Raw genomic sequence first — 18,801 nt, forward strand, 5'->3', positions numbered from 1 at the left:
AAATGTTTGAGAACTGAATGAATTAATGAACAATGAACACAAGTATATGGAGCATTTGGATTTATTCTCTAAACACCAAGAGATAGTGCTTTCAGTTATTACCTTCAGGGGGTGAGATGCACTTTTCCACCAAAATGCTAGGCTTCTCGCTTTCATTGGTGCTACACTGGGACCCCACTTGCAGACAAATCCTCTCATTCAGGGGCACTTCTTTTGAACGATGAGTTTCTGGAGCAATTTTCTAAGGTTAGGGAATTAAAAGAGGCATTGCTGCAGCAAACACACAAAAATACACTTAAATAATAAAACATTAGCGTGCCTAAGTATGTAAAAATGGTAAGTTGTCAGAGGGTATAGATAAGTGATTGTCAACTGGGAGTGACTTTGTTCCCCCTGCCACCCTCAGGGACATTTGGTAATATTTAAGGACATTTTTGGTTGTCATAACTTGGGAGGGGGAGGCTCCTGGCATCTAGTGGGTAGAGGTCAGGGATGCTGCATAGCATTGTATAGTGCAAATGCCAACTCCCTCCCCCTACAACAAATCCTTTACCAAATGTCAGTAGTGCCACTGTTGAGAAACCCTGGTATAGATAAAAGACAATTTACCATATTTTAGATGTATAAACATCATGAAATTTACCTATAAATCTACTATGCTAACATATCAACTATCTAAAAGCAATTTTAAAGGAAACAACATGATTATCAAAATTCAATTCTAAGATGATGCAGTGTACCATCAAGATCAAGCTAAAAAAGATTGCTTTAACAATCCAGGAATCATGGTTACTTGTGGGGAGAGGAAGTGAAGGGGGGTGCCTACAAAGAGAAACTTTTTATTAAATCCCTTTCTGTACTGTTTGATTATTTTGACTATCTCACACACATGTATAAATTTCAAACATTGCTATATGTGCTGAGTGTATACACTCTTATTTTGAAAAGTGGATAAGCTTTGTGGAACCACAGGAAGCCAATTTATAGACATAATACAGACATAAATCACTAATCTGGTTATCATGATTTAGAATAATGCGATTAAATGGCTGTCTAGGAAATTAACATTTCCCAAATTGACAGAGTTGGAATAACTAAGAATGGAGCTGCTTTTAGTCAGAGCTCTAAGTACAGCGCTTCCTGTTTTGCAATAGTTTCTGACTCAAGTTTGAGACACTATTTCCTTTTATTTACGTGCTGATGACCACGAAGGGGGAAATTTGTCATAGTTAGTTTTACCTACCACCCTAAGGAGCTATTCTGCTGTATCATATGCCTGCTGCCAGCTGAGCATGAGGGCAACTGTGAGATACTCTTAAAACATAAGGATGCCCTTTGAGAAGTATTTAGCAAATCAACAATGACTAAACCATAGCAAAGACATGGAAACAAAATCACTTTATAGAGACAGAATAGCTATTAGATCCAGTCAAAACAGCACTCCTAGTACTTTAGGAGGCCGAGGAGGGAGGATCACTTGAGCTCAGGAGTTTGAGACCAGCCTGAGCAAGACAGAGAGACTGTCTCTACAAAAAAGTAGAAAAAATCAGCTGGGTGTTGTGGCATGCGCCAATAGTTCTAGCTACTCCAGAGGCTAAGACAGGAGGATCACTTGAGCCCAGGAGTTTGAGGTTGCAGTGAGCTGTGATGACGCCACTCACTCTAGTCCAGGCAACAGAATGAGACACTGTCTCTAACTAACTAACTGACTAACTAACTAACTAACTAAATAAATAAATAAATAAATAAATAAAGAGGTGAGTTGGTCAGCCCTGGAAGAATAGAAAAAGAAATATCTGCAAGCAAAATCCTGGCAGGGAGAAAAGAGAAGGTGATTTAGCTATTAATACATAGATATTGAGTATTTGTGTCCCACCAGCAAAGCTATGCTTACCCTCAGGGGGGCCTCAGGCTATTCTTAGTCAAATACATCTTCTCAGCTAATACCTGATTCCTTGCCAAAAAACCTACTGATCATCTGGCTTCCCATTTGGCTCTGCCTCCAGGGATGGAATGCACCAGTTATGCTGACAGAAGTCTTCCTAGAATGCTTTACCGTTGTCATTTTTACAACAAAGTAAGGAATTGGTCTTTGAGAGATGAATTAGGCTGAGGAAAAGAGGTTTCTGAGCCTGTGAAGCTGAAGACCAGCCCCCAAGATCATGGTACTGGTGGCAGGAAGGCTTCAAATGCAAACTTTACCAACCTCACCATTTTACTAATCACAAGTCCTTTATATCTCTGGAGAAGCCACCCTGACCTTGATAATTCTTGTTTGGAAGCTACATTTGCCCTTTGAGGACACTGAGGACACATATATGGTCAAATGCCATAAATTAGAACCATGATGGAAACATTTCAGTTTTCTTATTATATTGGATATTGTTCCACTTAGAGGGCTGAAGAGTTTTGTTACACAAAGATTATCATAATGGAATTTTTAAGTTAAAAATACACTTTAGTATCTATCAAAATTACAGCTAAGTAAGAGGAGTAAGTTCTAGTGTCTTATACCACTGTCAGATGACTACAGTTAACAATAGATATTACATAGTTTCAAATAACTAGAAGGAGGATATTGAATGCTCTGAACACAAAGAATGATAAATGTTTGAGGTGATGGATATGCTAATTACCCTGATCTGATTACTATACATTCATTATATGTATCAAAACATCACTATATACCCTGTGGATATGCACAATTATTATCTGTCAGTTAAAAAAATAAAATTATAAAAAATACTTCTGTATCTAAATCTGAACCTTATGTTTTGGGCATATAAATAATAAAATAAAATAAATAATAAAATAAGAGATGGGGGAAAGATTTTTAAAAAAAACAATTTTTAAAAATCTCTTTCAAAGTTCAAGGTAAATAATATTAAATTGGCATGAATAAAATAGGAACCCTGATAATCAATGATTGCCAGGTCAAGCATACCTCTCTCTATCAGACAAGGAACTAAATTCTTCCCATCAGATCTTGATGTATGTTTGATGGCTTCCATGTGACTTCTGGCTTTGGTGACTCATTCCACTGGTAGCTGCTGTATGACATTGTGCTCCACCCCTCAGGGAATCTGGCCACCTTTGAAAATCTATCAAAAACCGAGGCCAGAGTCCTGAACTGATCCCTCCCCTTCAGGACCAATGTTCACTTGGCTGGATCACACCTTTCCCAACTCCAGAATTCCTTTCTCAGAAGGAAAGGGAGTCAGTGTCAGCCTCTCTGGATGCCTGGCCTTTTGATTCATTTGCCTAATGGGACTTGCCTATGTTCTGGTGATGAAAGATATCTAAAATCAGATGCCAGATCCTTCTGCTTGCCAGACTGAGGAACTATTAGACATTGACAAAACAATGATGGAGGGCAGCCGTTTACACTAATCTTTTCTTTTTTAAAAAATCATCTACAAATCCCTATCTCCCATCTAGATGAGCCCCCAATCTAAAGATTGAAAATGATTCCCAGAGTTTATCTCATTGAGCAACTTAGGACCTTTGGACATTTGCATATGCCCCCTATCATAATGCCATTGCTTCAATATGCTTCAGGGATAAATATACCTAGTTATGCCTGATGATGCTAAGGCTATATCCGATGAACAGAAAGAGAAGACAAAAATTACTCTTGCCACTCATTTTCAGCCTCAGGGTGGTAAATTTCAAAAGGTCTACACAGGAAATCTCCCATCACTGACTGGAAGGAATAATCCACATTTATCACAACTGCAGGAATGAAAGCCATCAAAGTTGTCAAATGGCTAAAATAAATGAGTAGGCCTTAGGCAGAAGTCACCCTTTATGGTCTCCATCTGTTCTCTTCAGGGGCAAAATGGAGGGAACAAGATTAAATGACAGTATCAGGCTGAACCAGAAAATACTGACAACATTCAATCACTTTGACCTATAAAAGTGGTAATTTCATACGGTTCAATATAACAGTGATAGTAAAAGCTAACAGTTACCCAGCACTAACTCTGTGTCAGGTGCATTACAAACCTCATCTCCTTTAATGCACACACCATCCACATGAAGTGGACACTACTATTACCCCCCTAACCCTGCATTTTACAAACAAGAAAATGGAGACTCAGAGAGGTTAAATGACTTGTCCAAGGTCTCTCAGCTTGAAAGAGGAAGAGACAAATTTTCAGATCCAATTCTAGACGATTCTGCTGCCTCCTAAAGTTATTTTAACTCTAAATTTCTGTATGCACACTGAGGAATTAGTTCCATTTCTGAGCTAGAATATCAGTATGGCTACCTAATTGATCCTTGGCAGGCTAATAAAAGGGACCTAAAAGGTGAACTCTCCTCAGGGTTTTAAGTAGATACCAAGGTGACTACAAGGTTTACACCAGGTGGAACTTAAGGGTGTTTCCCTGAGTTTCTCAAGGCTGAGCTACCAAAAATCACCACCTAAGAATCCAAATGCCTAAGGCCCTTCCTTAAGAATAAGAGGAAGCCAACAGTATGTAAAGGACGAGCTGGGAGCTCGAGTTTCACAGCTTGAAGTATCATAGGCGGGTGCAGTGGCTCATGCCTGTAATCCTAGCACTCTGGGAAGCCAAGGCAGGATGACTGCTTGAGACCAGGAATTTGAGACCAGTCTGAACAAGGGTGAGACCCTGTCTCTACAAAAAAATAGAAAAATTAGCCAGGCATGGTAGTGCATGCCTGTAGTCCTAGCTACTCAGGAGGCTGAGGCAGGAGGATTGCTTGAGCCCAGGAGTTTGAGGTTGCAGTGAGCTATGATGATGCCACTGCACTCCAGCCTGGGCGACAGAGCGAGACTCTGTTTCCAAAAAAAAAAAAAAAAAAAAAAAAAAAAAATGTCATAGGCTTCTGCATTTAGAAGACCTCTTTTAAAATGAAAATACCTCTGACTAGCCTCAATTCTTTATCAATTAACACCTAAACCATAATTTAACACTGCAGCAGGGCGGGGGAGAGGAAAGGCAGATTAACAAGTTTCCCTCCAGAGGAAGAACATGTTCCATCCTCACTATTAAACTTTCATGTGTATTATTTTCTGTGTCCTGGCAAGCCAGGGAAATAAATAGGGCCACACTTTACACACAAGGAAACTAAAGCTCAGAGAGGTTAAGTTACTTATCCCAGGTTACTGAGCCAGGTAAGAGTGACAGTACCAGCTAGAACCTAGTTCTCCTGACTTTTTCTGCCACCAAAACTGCTTGAACCTGGTGATTTCACAATTCACTGATGCAAAGCACTATTACTAATAACTTTTCATTCTACCTCCTCAAAATCCTGGACAAATGCAACCCCAAACACCCCTCCACACACAAACACACACACTAAAAGAACACAAAGATACAAAAGAGGTGAATAAGATTATCATAAAGAATCTGAAATCATCCAATCCTGATAGCAAAAATTCACTTAAATCCATCAACTACATCAGACTGGAAATCTTGAAAGTTTTCCTCATGTTTCCTCAGGCATTAGAAAACCCTCTACTCAAACCCACCTGCCTCTGACATTTTATTTTTTCACTTTCTATGTGGCTATTTACTTTTACACCACATAGTTTTTGCATGTCTATCTGTACGTGTGATTAGCAAGATAGTGAATGTGAAAATTCCTGAAAAATTAAAAGTGTCATATAGATATAAGGCAATACAGCTATACGCAAGAATATAGGAACAAATGTTAACAATAGCATAATTATTTATTGAGTCCCTAACAGATAAAAATATCTTAGTATTTTCTATCACAGCAATCTCAATTGCATTTAACTATCAGATAATCAGCAAATATTTTAAGTGTTCAGTTTTGCCAATAGTTGTTTCTACTGGCAACTTCAATTTCAATTTCAATTGAAATCTGGATACAACCCAAAATAAAATTCCCACTTTGATATAAGATCAGAACTTGGCTTATTCTTGGCTCCAATTTGCAGTGTTCACTTTATCTCATCAATGTAATATGTTCCATAAAACTTACCTTATCCTGTTTGTCGCCAAAATGACTAAAATACCATAGACTACAATTTGGGCTGGCTCCTTCAGGAGGATTCCATGTCCATATTATTGTGCAGAGGTTTTCAACAGAGACACTCAAATTTGTCACAGGTGGCTGAGTTTCTGTTCAAATCAAGCACAAAAAATAAATTTATCAGCACCACTCAGTATTTTTAATGATTCATTTAATCCATTCTCCCAAGTCCTAGAGGACAAGAATAATAACAGCTGAGTTAATATCTAACATTTACTGAGCCAGGCACTATTCTAAATATTCTACATATATTAATCCATTTAATCCTCACAACAACCTCTGTGATAGGGACTACCACTAGCCTCATGTTAAAGATGAGAATACTGAGGCACAGGGAAGTTAAGTCACTTGTCCCACATCCCCATAGAAAACAGCAGAGCTGGGATTGCAACCTGAAAAGTGTGGCTCCAAGGTCACATTCTTAACCTTGCATAAAGGTTATATTCTTTTTTTATTTAATAATAAAATCCACCCCCCCCCCCCGGAAAATAAAAACAAACCATGCCAAATGTGCAGCTGTCAATCTGCTAGCCATAGGGATATTAAAGAATTCAATAATGTAATCAAGATTTAGCCTTAGGTTTAAGGAACTTTAATGCTTTAAAGAATTCTGCCTTGTCACTTGTTATCTGAGTAACTGGCAATCAGAACTTTATACAAATGTAACCAAGTGACTAAGAATACCAGAAAATCTTTATCTACGGCCCTCTTAACCAAAATAGAATCAAAAGAAACTAACATGCAATAATGCAAAAGTGCCAAGTCTCTTGGATGTGGTTTACAAAGTTAAAAACTGAATCTTAAACCAAATGTATAAGAAACAGTTTTGAATGTTTCAGGTGAATCATGTCCCAGTTACCCTGATTTGATCATTGTATGTTGTGTGCTTGTATCAAGATGTAACATGTACTCCATGAATATGCACAATTATTATGTATCAATAAAAAATTTAAAAAAGAAACACTTTTAAACTTTCTAACTGGGTTGTGTAGAAAAGTATGTTTCTGGATTTATTTTTAAAAGTACTTAATAACTAGAATTTACTTTTTTTTTTTTTTTTTGAGACAGAGTCTCTCTCTATTGCCTAGGCTAGAGTGAGTGCCGTGGCGTCAGCCTAGCTCACAGCAACCTCAAACTCCTGAGCTCAAGGGATCCTCCTGTCTCAGCCTCCCGAGTAGCTGGGACTACAGGCATGCACCACCATGCCCGGCTAATTTTTTCTATATATATTTTTAGCTGTCCATATATAATTTCTTTCTATTTTTAGTAGAGATGGGGTCTCGCTCAGGCTGGTCTCGAACTCCCGAGCTCAAACGATCCGCCCACCTCGGCCTCCCAGAGTGCTAGGATTACAGGCGTGAGCCACCACGCCCGGCCTAGAATTTACTTTTAAATCAAACTTGAGCGTATAAAAAAACTGATTACCAACCAAACAGGACTGATTTGGGTAAGGCAGAAAAATGGAGAGTACCTTGATTTGAGTCAGGTTTTATAAAAGAATTAATAAATGTAGAATTCCTATTAGTCTTTCAATGTAAAAGACATTGTTATGACTCTAGCAAAAATTTTAAGAGTCTCCAAATTGGGTATCTATGTTTTTGTATTTAACTGTGCAGCTTTTGCTCAAGGAGCCTGTCTTTGTGACAATCACTTTATAGGTTTATTGATTTACAAATGATTACAACATCCCGTTAATAAAATGGAAATGTAAAATGACTTAGTATTTTAAATAACTTCAAGTTCTATACTGTGGCTCTTCTTCATGAGAAATATTGAACCAACAAGAGAAACAGATTCAGCCCAGCAAGACTCTGATGCTGGAAATTACTACTTATAAGCCTTAATTGGCATAGCCTTGCATTGCTTTGCCTAAAAGTACAACTCAATTAAGAGTATACCTTCAGGAAATAGTTCATATCTTCACACAGCGATAAAAATAATTTAACAATTTAATGAGTAGGTTTACTGTCATTATTTTGGCAATATCATAAAATGTTTTTAGACCTGAAAGAGCTACTATGATTCAGAAGACCTTAAATTTTCTAAACCAACATTGAACATCACTTAAAACTTTTATTGGCTCTAAACAGAACAATATCTTGCAGATCCTCATAACCTATGGGCTCATTATAGGAAAGTTACCCTAAAGTTGCATCTTCAGTAACCTGATGCTGACTTGTCTGCCTAAAAGATTTCGCTTTTCATGAAAAAGAGATGATAAGAAGTGGCCAGGATGTGTATTTATCAGCAAAAATACAGTAAAGGTCCCACTGCTCAGTCCAAGATACCTAAAATAAGCAAAATGAAAAGACTGTAACTTATATTGGATGTCAGTTGACAGACTGTCCACTAAAATATCTATTAGCTAACATCTTCGGTACTGCTGTTATAGTGGCACTCAAAGCTTGTGTCTGCACGTTGGAAAGATTTTCTTTAAAGCAACATTGGTCCAAACATATGATAGTCAACATATGTAGCCATCTTCCTTTGGAGGGGTATACCAGCCATTTTTGTCATATATCTGTAGAATGGAATTGTAGGATTGTTGAGCTCTTGCTTCATTATATTGATTCTTACTTGCTCCAAACTGTACTTTGGCTATGCCTTTGACTAAGGTGGCATTTATTTGCATGATGATGGATTCTATTGAGTAGGCACTGCTCCAGCCCTGTTTTGTGAGAAGTTCCATACATCCATCATGCTCCTCCACCCAACGTGTACCCTGTTGAGAGAACAGCTAAAACCACTCAGACAATGGGGGATCAAATGGAAAGTCATCCTTAAAGAGAAGTTAAGCAAAATATATGCTATGCCTTCTTTTTCTTTTAAGATCTGAAGATCACTGTGCAAAGGACCATCAGGGTCAACCTTCTGCAGTTTAACATGCCAGTCATATAAACTGTCACTTATGAGTCCCACTGAATGAGTCCCTCTGTTTTATAACTCTGTGATCTGTATATGTCCCTGAGCTCTTTCATAAGTCTACCTGAAGCTTGCATTACCCAGATACTGCACCATTTAAACCGTCTTCCTAATTTTCTCTAATACTGCCAAATTTTATTTTTCAATTCCTTCATCCTCTGACTTTTTCCCACTAATAGGCTCTTCTTCCTTCAAATTGTAATGATCTAAGTTTTCTATATCTTCAGCCAGCTCTTCCTTTTCATCTTCTTCTGAAGTCACTTCTTCTGTTGTCTCATTCTGACCCGTGGGTAGTGGTTGATCTAGCATCTCAACATCCAGGTGCTTAAGAAGGTCATATAATCTTGCAGAGTTCACGTATCAACCACTTCAATTGCTGAAGAAGCAAACTGTTGTTCTTAGGATCTTCTAGACGTTCCAGAACCAGTGTCAGATTTCGGTCATCAGAATCCACAAACCATATGGGTGAAGAATATGGATAGGATTCCGTGATGTTGCAGTGGACTGTGAGCGGCGGCTGCGAGTGCGGGTTTCCCAGCGATGCCGGAGGAGGTACCAGGAACTGGCGACGCATCTCGTCCAGCTTCCAGCTGACAATAAGGAATCACTCATGGTTCTTGTTGGAGATAGCCGCCAGGAACCTTCAGCTCAGCCTTGAGCCCTGGCACGGACATTTTCCCCTCATCTCTGGCGAGAGGGGAGTGGAAGGGGAGCCCATCCCGGAGCTGAGGTCACGGCTGACTCTACCGGGCTGGCCAGCCAGGGCCACTGCTCTTGTGGCTCCGCCTCTCCCTGCAGCCTCAACCCGCATGAGAGCTGCACTGAGAGCAGCTGGAAAATGGCTAGGGGTACGGAGGCCTTGGCAGCTGTCCCCTTTGTAACCAACTCCACCCGAGTTATATTCTTAGATACTAGCATTTCCAAGTTGTTCTCCAGGAATGTGGAGTTCCTTACACTTGGGATCCACATCTTAATACAGACAGTTCAATCTCAGCAGTTCTGTAAATTTTAAAAGCTCATCATTAATTGGGCTCACTAACATGACCTGGTAATTGTTTTTTTATAGTTTTTCCAAAGAAGTACTGACAAAGAGATTTAGCAGCCCTTATTCCCCTGAGGTCTGACACTAAGCAGCTGGAGATAGAGCTTTGACTAATCCGAAGAGCGAAGGGAAAGAGGAGAAACTGTGAAACATCATTTCAAACTTTCCTGAGAACTTTTCTTGAGACCAAGACTATCAAAATCCTCCCCCAGAAAGTGGGTCCGAGGGCATATAAGAACCTTCTGTCCTATCTTTGCGATTTTTCTGTAAATCAAAAATTACTCCAGAATGAAGTTTATTAAAGTTATTTTAAAACAATCCCCCCATATTTTTTGAAGTGGCAAACTGAATCATTAGTAATGACTTAAGGACCATAGTTATAGTAATTTATCAAATTTAGAGTTAAATGTTGTACTCTAGGCTAACAGTTTGGAGTACACTCAGCCTCTTACATAATCAGCAACACGTATCTTGTTACCTTCCTCTCTAAGCAAAAGCTTCCATTTGTCCCAAAACATCAATCCCACAGGCACTGTGTACTTGGGGTTTCCCTAACAGTTAATTTTATATGTAGCAGCTACTTGGTCAGCAGCCTACAAAGGCCCTTGACTCTCAATGTTCATTCCCTCTCTCTTAACTCTACCATAAATAGCTTTTCCCAAGGCCCACTGTGGGAAGGAGCAGCCCAGAGCAGGACAAGGCTTCACAGAAGCAAGGAATTCCTGTCGCATAGCATTAAAACACAGCCAGTGCCAGGAAGCACCAATGGCTCAGGCAAAAAGAGCTATCATTAGGATTTTAAGTGATTACAGGGGTGTATGGCTAGTCCATTTTGGCCTTTCTAACATCGTGCCACTAATATTTTTGAAGAAAAATCATTTGTCAGGTAGAGAGCCTCTAATATTAATAAAAACTTTGTTCCTATTGGAGACTATAATCTACCTTAGGATTATCTGCCTTATTCTGCAATTTCCAGAAATATGTTGTGGCCATAATTCAGGATACCTGGTTTAACACTTCCTGATGTTCTACCCACCTCCCTCCCTCCCACTCTCACACAAAAAGTAAAGCGCCGATAATAAAAAGATGACCTATTTATGGTTCACTTCAATTGCACTCCAATTTTCAAGGTGAGTTACGACATTTCAAAATCTATTTTTTAACCTCAGTTTTGAAATAGAACAATAGCCGGCTCTACTTCCAATCTCTCAAATGTGATTAATTTTTTCCAAATTGTTCTGAAGTATCCTTTAGTCAGATCTTCTAACTAGTTTGCATTTTAGGTTACTTGGGGCTACCTGCCATTCTTTCTTTATTTTTTTATACTGGTTCCCTCCATATCTCTTGAGATTTTGCTACTTCCTATACTTTCAATTCATACCCATTGATTCTGGGAAGATGGTAGAGTAGGAAGCACCAGGAATCTATCTCCCCATCTAGACAAGAATTGTATTGGCAAAATCTGTCTGATATAACTATTTTGGAACTCTGGAGTCTATTGAAGGTTTGTAACGCCAAAGGAAAGGCTTGAATGGTAGACTGGAGTTAATTTTGATCAACTTGGGTTAATTTCTAGAAACACAAAACCCACCAAAACTAAATCATGAAGAAATAGAAAATCTGAATAGACCCGTAAGTAGTGAGATTGAATCAATAATCAAAAATCTGACAAAGAAAAGCCCTGGACCTCATGGCTTCACAGATGAATTCTGCTAAACATTTAAAGAAGAACTAATACCAATCCTTCTCAAACTTCCTAACTCACTCTATGAGGCCAGCCTTACGTGATACCATAGCCAGATAAAGATACTACAAGAAAACTACAGACCTATATCCCTTATGATATGAACATCAATGTACAAATCTTCAGGAAAATACTAGCAAAGTGAATTTAGGAGCATATCAAAAGGATTATACATCATGACCAACTGGGATTTATTCCTGGACTACAAGGATGGTTTAACATGCAAAAATTGATTTATGTATTAGACCACATTAACAGAATGAAGGGAGAAAAAACTAATACATGATCATCTCGATGCAGAAAAAGCATTTGACAAAATTCAATGTCCTTTCATGATAAAAACTAGAATGTAAGAAAACTACTTTAAAAGTTATATATGCTAAAATGCACAGCAAACATCACACTTAATGGTGAAAGACTACAAGTTTTTCCTCTAAAATCAGGAAGACGACAAAGATGCCTATTTTTGCCACTTCTATTCAACATGATACTAAAAGTCCTAGCCAGAGCAATTAGACAAAAAAAAGAGATAAACGGCATCCAGATGGAAAGTAAGATGTGGAATTATCTCTGTTTGCAAATGATATAATCTCTTTTTTTTGATGATATAATCTTATATGTACAAAACCCTAAAGATTCCACAAAAAACTATTACAGCTAGTAAATGAATTCAGTCATGTAGCAGGAGACAAAGCCAACACACAAAAATCAGTTGCCTCTCTATACACTAGCAATGAACAGCCTGAAGAGGAAATTACAATGACTTTTTTGCAGAAATAGAAAAACCCATACTAAAATTTATATAAATATCAAAGGATACTGAATACCCAAAACAATCTTGAAAAGGAAGAATAAAGCTGTAGGATTCATATTTCCTAATTTCAAAACTTAGTATGAAGCTGCAGTAATCAAAACAATGTGGTATTAGCATAAAGACAGACATATAGACCAATAGAATAAAAGACAGAGCCCAAAAATCAATCATCACATTTATGGTCAAATGATTTTTGACAAGAGTGCCAAGACTACTTAATGGGAAAAGGAAAGTCTTTTTACCAAATGGTGCTGAGAAAACTGGACATCCACATGCAAAAGAATGAAATTAGACCCTTATCTAAAATCAAGCACAAAAATTAACTCAAAATGGATCAAAGACCAAAATATAAGACTAAAACTATAAAACTCTTAGAAGAAAACATGAAACAACAGCTTCACAACATGGATTCAGCACAGGTAACAAAAGAAAAAATTGACAAATTGAACTTCATGACAAATTTTAAAATTTGTGTATCAAAAGACAATATCAACACAGTAAAAAGGAGAACCACAGAATGGAAAAAAAATATTTGTAAATTATATATCTGATAAGGGATTAATAGGCCGAATATAGAGAAAATACCTAAAGCTCAACAATCAAAAAAGAAACAACCTGATTCAAAAATGGGTAAAAGGCTTAAATAGACATTTCTCCAAAGAAGATATATAATTAATTGGCCAATAAGCACATGAAAATGTTCAACATCACTAATACTCAAGGAAATGCAAATCAAAACTGCAATAAGACACCAACTTGTACCCATTAGGATGGCTACTATCAAAAAATAGAAAATAAGTGCTGGTGAGGAACTGGGGAAATTAGAACCTTAGCGCATAGTCAGTGGAAATATAAAATGGTACAGCCACTGTGAAAAACAGTATGGTGGTCCCTCAAGAAAAAAATAGAATTACCATATTATCTAGTAATTCTGCTTCTGCATATACACCCAAAAGAACTGAAAGCAGGGTCTCAAAGAGATATTTCTACACCCATGTTCAAAATAGCATTATTCACAATAGCTAAAACATGGAAGCAACCCAAGGGTCCATCGACAGATGAATGGATAAGCAAAAGGTGGTATATACATAAAAGGGAATATTATTCAGCCTTAAGAAAGAAAAGAAAAACCTATGACATATGTTAAAACATGGATGAACCCTGAGGGCATTATGCTAAATGAAATGAGCCAGTCACAAAAAAAGACAAATACTGCATTATTCTACTTACATAAGATACTTAGAGTAGTCAAAATCATGGAAATAGAAAGCATAATGGTGGTTGCCAGGGGCTGGGGGAATGGGACTTATTGTTTAATGGCTACAGAATTTCACTTTTATAAGACAGAAAGTGTTACAGAGACAGATGGTGTTGATGGTTGCACATTATGGATGTATTTAGTAACACTGAACTGTATGCTTAAAAATGGTTTAAAATGGCAAATTTTGTTATGGGTATTAGTCCACAATAAAAAAATAGAAAACATATATAATACTCTCTGAAATTTTAAATACAATCTCCAGATTTTTAAATATATATGAATATATGTGAATTGTGTGGGGGAGTATGTATAATGTACTTAGACATATACATAAATGATAATTACACTTCTTGTAAAGGTCTCTAACAGATTTTCATATATAACTTCAGTATAAGCACACAGACTCTGGAGCCAGACTGCCCAAGTTCATATCCTAGGTCTGCTGTTTACTAGCTGGCATGCTACTTAACCTCTCTATTCCTCAGTTCTCTCATCTATAACATGAGGATAATAGTAACCTCTTGCAAAGCGTTATTATGAGGATTAAATGAGTTAACAGAGGTAATGCAATTAGAACAGTGCCTGCACAGAGCAAGTGCTATGTATGTGTAAGCTATCTGCTTTCTTTCTTTCTTAAGAGTTGAAAATGTTCCAAATGGTTGCTTTAGTTTTCTGTGGAATTGATGTGTGCATGGCCCTTAAGACAGAACAAGTATCCCTTCTGCCTCATAAGCTTTACTTATGCATCTCATTTCACCCATTTCTTGGGGGTTGATCATTGACTTTAGAAAGGGGAATAGGAATGAGGAAGGGATCCAAGTATGTCCCTCGTCTAAACTTCAAACCCCAAGTAAGTCTCTACAGTCATCTAGCACTACATCCTATTCAAATCAAGAGTTAACACAATCAATACTCTTTTAAATAATAAGGCATTTTGCTTAGCTTATTGCTTTTGTTCTCTCCTGTCCAATCAGAGGAGCTGGCAGAGGCACGCATGTTTCGGGAAAAGTGAAGGAAATCACAAGAATCATATATGAGTCATCTATCTCCTTCCCTTACATCCACTCAGGCATCAACTCCTGTCCATTTTTTCTTGCAACATCTTTCTCAATTACCCCAATCACACATATGTGCTCTGTTGGGCCCCATGGGGCGGGCAGATGCCAGTAAGTCCTGAGTGGGAGGAGCTTACAGCACATCTTTCTAGTGGAGACCTGCAACCCTAAATTCCTTTGTAGCTTCACATTCCAGTAGCTCCCTTACCCAGGCAAGCCGCCCTGCTGGCTTCCCCTCCAAAGTCATTTCCCTCATGCTGCACCCCACTCGGGACCTTCAAGGGCAAATAAACCTCTTTTGCCTGGATTGACTTTGCCAACACACCCTCCTGCCAAGCCAGACTCCTTACTGACCACAAAGGAGTACACTTACTCTCAGTTCCGGGTCTCTGCTTCTGCTGTTCAAAACCCACCAAGAATAACTTCTCCACCTACTCAAATCCCACCCACCCACAAGGTTTACCTCTTCCATAAAACTACCAACCTTCACAGTTTCCTCTCTTCTGAATGCCTATAGTACTTATTGCTTGGACTATACAACCCTGCCATTCTAAAGCCCGTCTTCAATATATGATCATTCACTTCTTAACAAATGGCTTGCACACACTTTCATGGGTCCCAAGCAGTCCTGCCCTGCTCCCCTGGGAGGCGTCCAGCTCCCTTCTATGGAGAGATGTGCTGAGTACAGTGGTTAAGGGCCTGGCCTCTGGAATCAGGGTGCCACGACTGGAAACCTGGCTTTACCAGCTCTACGACTTTGGGCAAGGGTCGTGGCCTCCCCCTGCATCAGCTTCCTCATGTACAAAATGGGAATATTAACAGCACCTACAGCTTAGGTCGTTAGTGGAGATGAAATGAAATAGTACGAGTAAAGCATTTAGAAAACTCTGAGCATAGAGTTAACACTACATACATGTTAGTTGTTTTTATTAAGACATGCCACAATGTGGGCTATTGAGCCAAACAGACTAAACTAAGCTAGTAACCTAATCATTTTTATAAACATTCAGAGGATTAAAGCTGGAGGAACTGTTAGAACTTATGGAGTTCAACCTCTTCATTTCACAGATGTGCAAACTGCAGCACAAAGGAGGGGAAATGACTAGCCCAGAGTCCCACAGCTGGTAAATGTCAGAACCACTAAAATTCAAGTCTCCTGACTGGAAACAGCTAATGTTTTTTCACCATACCTCAATGCAATCCTATCAGTATTTCTAATGGGAAAAAAGTCTCTGTATTCTAAGTAACCAAGTTACCCACAAATCCTTGTGACAAAACTGATTAAGTTTGGGGTTGCCAGTATTGCCTAGAAGGCCAGCTGTTGTTTCAGGTGTGTGTGGGAGGGAGTTTGTAGGAGTGAGGGTGCTGAAGCGGCACTGTGAAAAATCAAGACATTAATGAGATGGGTGACCTTAGACAAGTCCCTTCCCTTCTCTGGACTGCAGTGCCCCCATATAATTATCAGATGTTCCCAACTGAAGGATTTTGTTGTATACGCTAAGGTTCTAAGTCAATCTATAAAGCCCAGCTTACTACTAAACAAGGAAGACACTTGAATTATAATTTTTTTTTTTTTGAGACAGAGTCTCGGTCTGTTGCCCGAGCTAGAGTGCCATGGTGTCAGCCTAGTTCACAGCAACCTCAAACTCCTGGGCTCAAGCGATCCTACTGCCTCAGCCTCCAGAGTACCTGGGACTACAGGCATGTGCCACCATGCCTGTCTAATTTTTTTCTGTATATGTTTTTTAGTTGTCCAGAAAAATTTCTTTCTATTTTTAGTAGAGACAGGGTCTTGCTCTTGCTCAGGCTGGTCTTGAACTCCTGACTTTGAGCAATCCTCCTGCCTCGGCCTCCCAGAGTGCTAGGATTACAGGCGTGAGCCACCGCGCCCAGCCTTGAATTATAATTGACTGACAAACTTTAAGCCTCCCCCACGTCTCTACTCAAATGCCACCTTTTCAGTAATTTCTTCTCACTCCACCCTATTTACAATGGCAAACCCCTTCCTGCTTTTTTTTTTCCTCCATAATACTTAAGGCCTGGAACATACCATATATTTTACTTTTCCCCATCCCCTCTGACTCTGCCAATATCATATTATCCCCACAGGACTTGATCTATTTTGCCCACTGCTGCCTTCTCAGCCCCAGAACACTGCCTGGCACAGAGTGGACACTACAAACATTTTGTTGACTTAATCGATAGAGGGCATCAAAGTTTCCTAATCAACATTTCAATGTAGGTTTCAAAGCACAACACACTGGTAAAAATGCAATACGCACACTGTAGGTGTTTGTGTCAATGTGTTGGAGCTTCCACTGTCACATAAAATGTCCAGAAGGCCACTCGTGCCAGGATCTGCCCGTGAGGAAGTTACTAATCCTTAATTTTTACAGCAACTCTGTTGGGTTGATTAATTAAAAGTTGCCGCACAGGGTGAGAGGTCTAGAGAAACTGAACTATCTTCTCAACTTTTCCATAAATCTACAATTGTTTCCTAAAATATAAGGTTTATGAAAGAAAGGGAGGGGGGAAAAAAGCATTTTCCCAGATGCGCCACCGAGTTTCTCAAAGGATTTCACGGACGCCAGAGGAAATCGTGACCCTCACGTTCTTTTTCTACAGGGACTGGGATCTTTTACGGTTCCCTTCAACTTGCACCCCCAAGAGCCACCCTTAGATAGTGAGGATCAGCGCGGCCCCAGTCAAGGAGCCCGGCGCGTTCCCGGCTCGCCCGGATTTCGGTCGCCTTCTCCGCGGGCTCCCGGCCCTTCTTCCCCCCGGCGCTCACAGGCGACATTGCGGGCGCTGACCAGCGGTCCCCGACACCGTGGGCATGTTTCGGTCCCACCCCGGGGCGCCAGCCTCCTTGGCTCTTCCCGACGGCGCAAGGGAAGTGAGACGGCCGGCCGTCTTGCTCCTGCTTCGCCGCCGCACTCGGGCTCTGGGAAAACCCCGCCGTTCCTGGGTCCCACCTTGAACCGGGAGCCAGCGTCTGGCCCCGGAGACCCGGCGCGGGAAGCCACAGTCGCCGAGCGCTGGGCGTCGCGAGGGCAGCCCCAGCGCCGACCCCCGCTGCAGCCCTCGGGCCCCGCGGTGCCCTCCTGGGCCTCTCGGCCGCGACCCTCACCTCCCCTGGCCCTCCGGCCGTCGCCCCGGGCCCCGGGGGCCGCACTCACCCGTGGGCACGGCGCCCCCACCGCTGCAGGCGCAGAGCAGCAGCGCCCACAGCCCGCAGAGCCCCGCCGGCCGCTCCATGCAGCCCCTCGCTCCGAGCCCGGCCGGGCTGGAGCCTGGGCAGTCTCCGCCTTCTGCGCTCCCTCTCCCACTTCCCGGCTCCGCCGCCCTGGAGGCTGGGGGCCGGCCAGACGGGAAGGGCCGCCCCGCCCACCGGCCTCAGGTAACCTGAGCCAACGAGCGCTGGCGGAGGGAGCGGGGCGCCGGGGACTCAAGGCGGCTCCCCAGCCTGACACCTGGCCCGCCCGCAGCGCCCGAGGCGGGTCTCCGACCGAACAGAACTTCCGCGACCACGTCGCCGGCCCTGCCCCGGCGCGTGCCCGGCCCCCGCCCTCCTCGCGGTGCAGCCAGCACCCGCCCGCGTCGGCGCTGCCAGTGGACTTGCGGGGCCTCGGAGGTGCCAAGGGCTGTGCCCTGCTAGACAGCAGGGCAGGGTCATCTACGGGATAGAACCTTGGCCTGGGAGTCTGAAGACCTGCCTTCCAGTCCTTGGCCTCTGAACCCTTGTTTCCTAAGCTCTGACTCCAGGGTTAGTAATAACAGCCCTACCTCACTGGGAGGACTTGGAAGACCAAATAGAGGACTTGGCGGCACTGTGCTTTGTGAAAAGGACAAACGGTGTATTTGAAAGCTAGTAATAAATAATGTCGAGTCAGATTAAAAAAAAAAGCAATATTCCAAATATGAAGAACAGTACCATAC

General features: G+C 40.9%; 1 protein-coding gene and 1 pseudogene across 1 annotated transcript in view; both read right to left on the bottom strand.

The window, feature by feature from the left end:
• Window positions 1-18,379, bottom strand: part of IL13RA1 (interleukin 13 receptor subunit alpha 1) — a 52,906-nt gene extending 34,527 nt beyond the window's left edge. Inside the window, exons 1-3 of the mRNA XM_069463312.1 lie at window positions 18,042-18,379; window positions 5,974-6,113; window positions 103-241 (exon numbers count right to left, since the gene is read on the bottom strand). Coding sequence (XP_069319413.1) covers window positions 103-241; window positions 5,974-6,113; window positions 18,042-18,120 — 358 coding nt within the window. The 5' untranslated portion in view covers window positions 18,121-18,379. The remainder of the gene's footprint in view (window positions 1-102; window positions 242-5,973; window positions 6,114-18,041) is intronic.
• LOC138378350 (ubiquitin-conjugating enzyme E2 Q2 pseudogene) lies at window positions 8,489-9,620 on the bottom strand (annotated as a pseudogene).
• Window positions 18,380-18,801: the final 422 nt, after the last annotated feature.

Source organism: Eulemur rufifrons, chromosome 30 (assembly GCF_041146395.1).
Source record: "Eulemur rufifrons isolate Redbay chromosome 30, OSU_ERuf_1, whole genome shotgun sequence".
NCBI classification, from domain to species: Eukaryota; Metazoa; Chordata; class Mammalia; order Primates; family Lemuridae; genus Eulemur; species Eulemur rufifrons.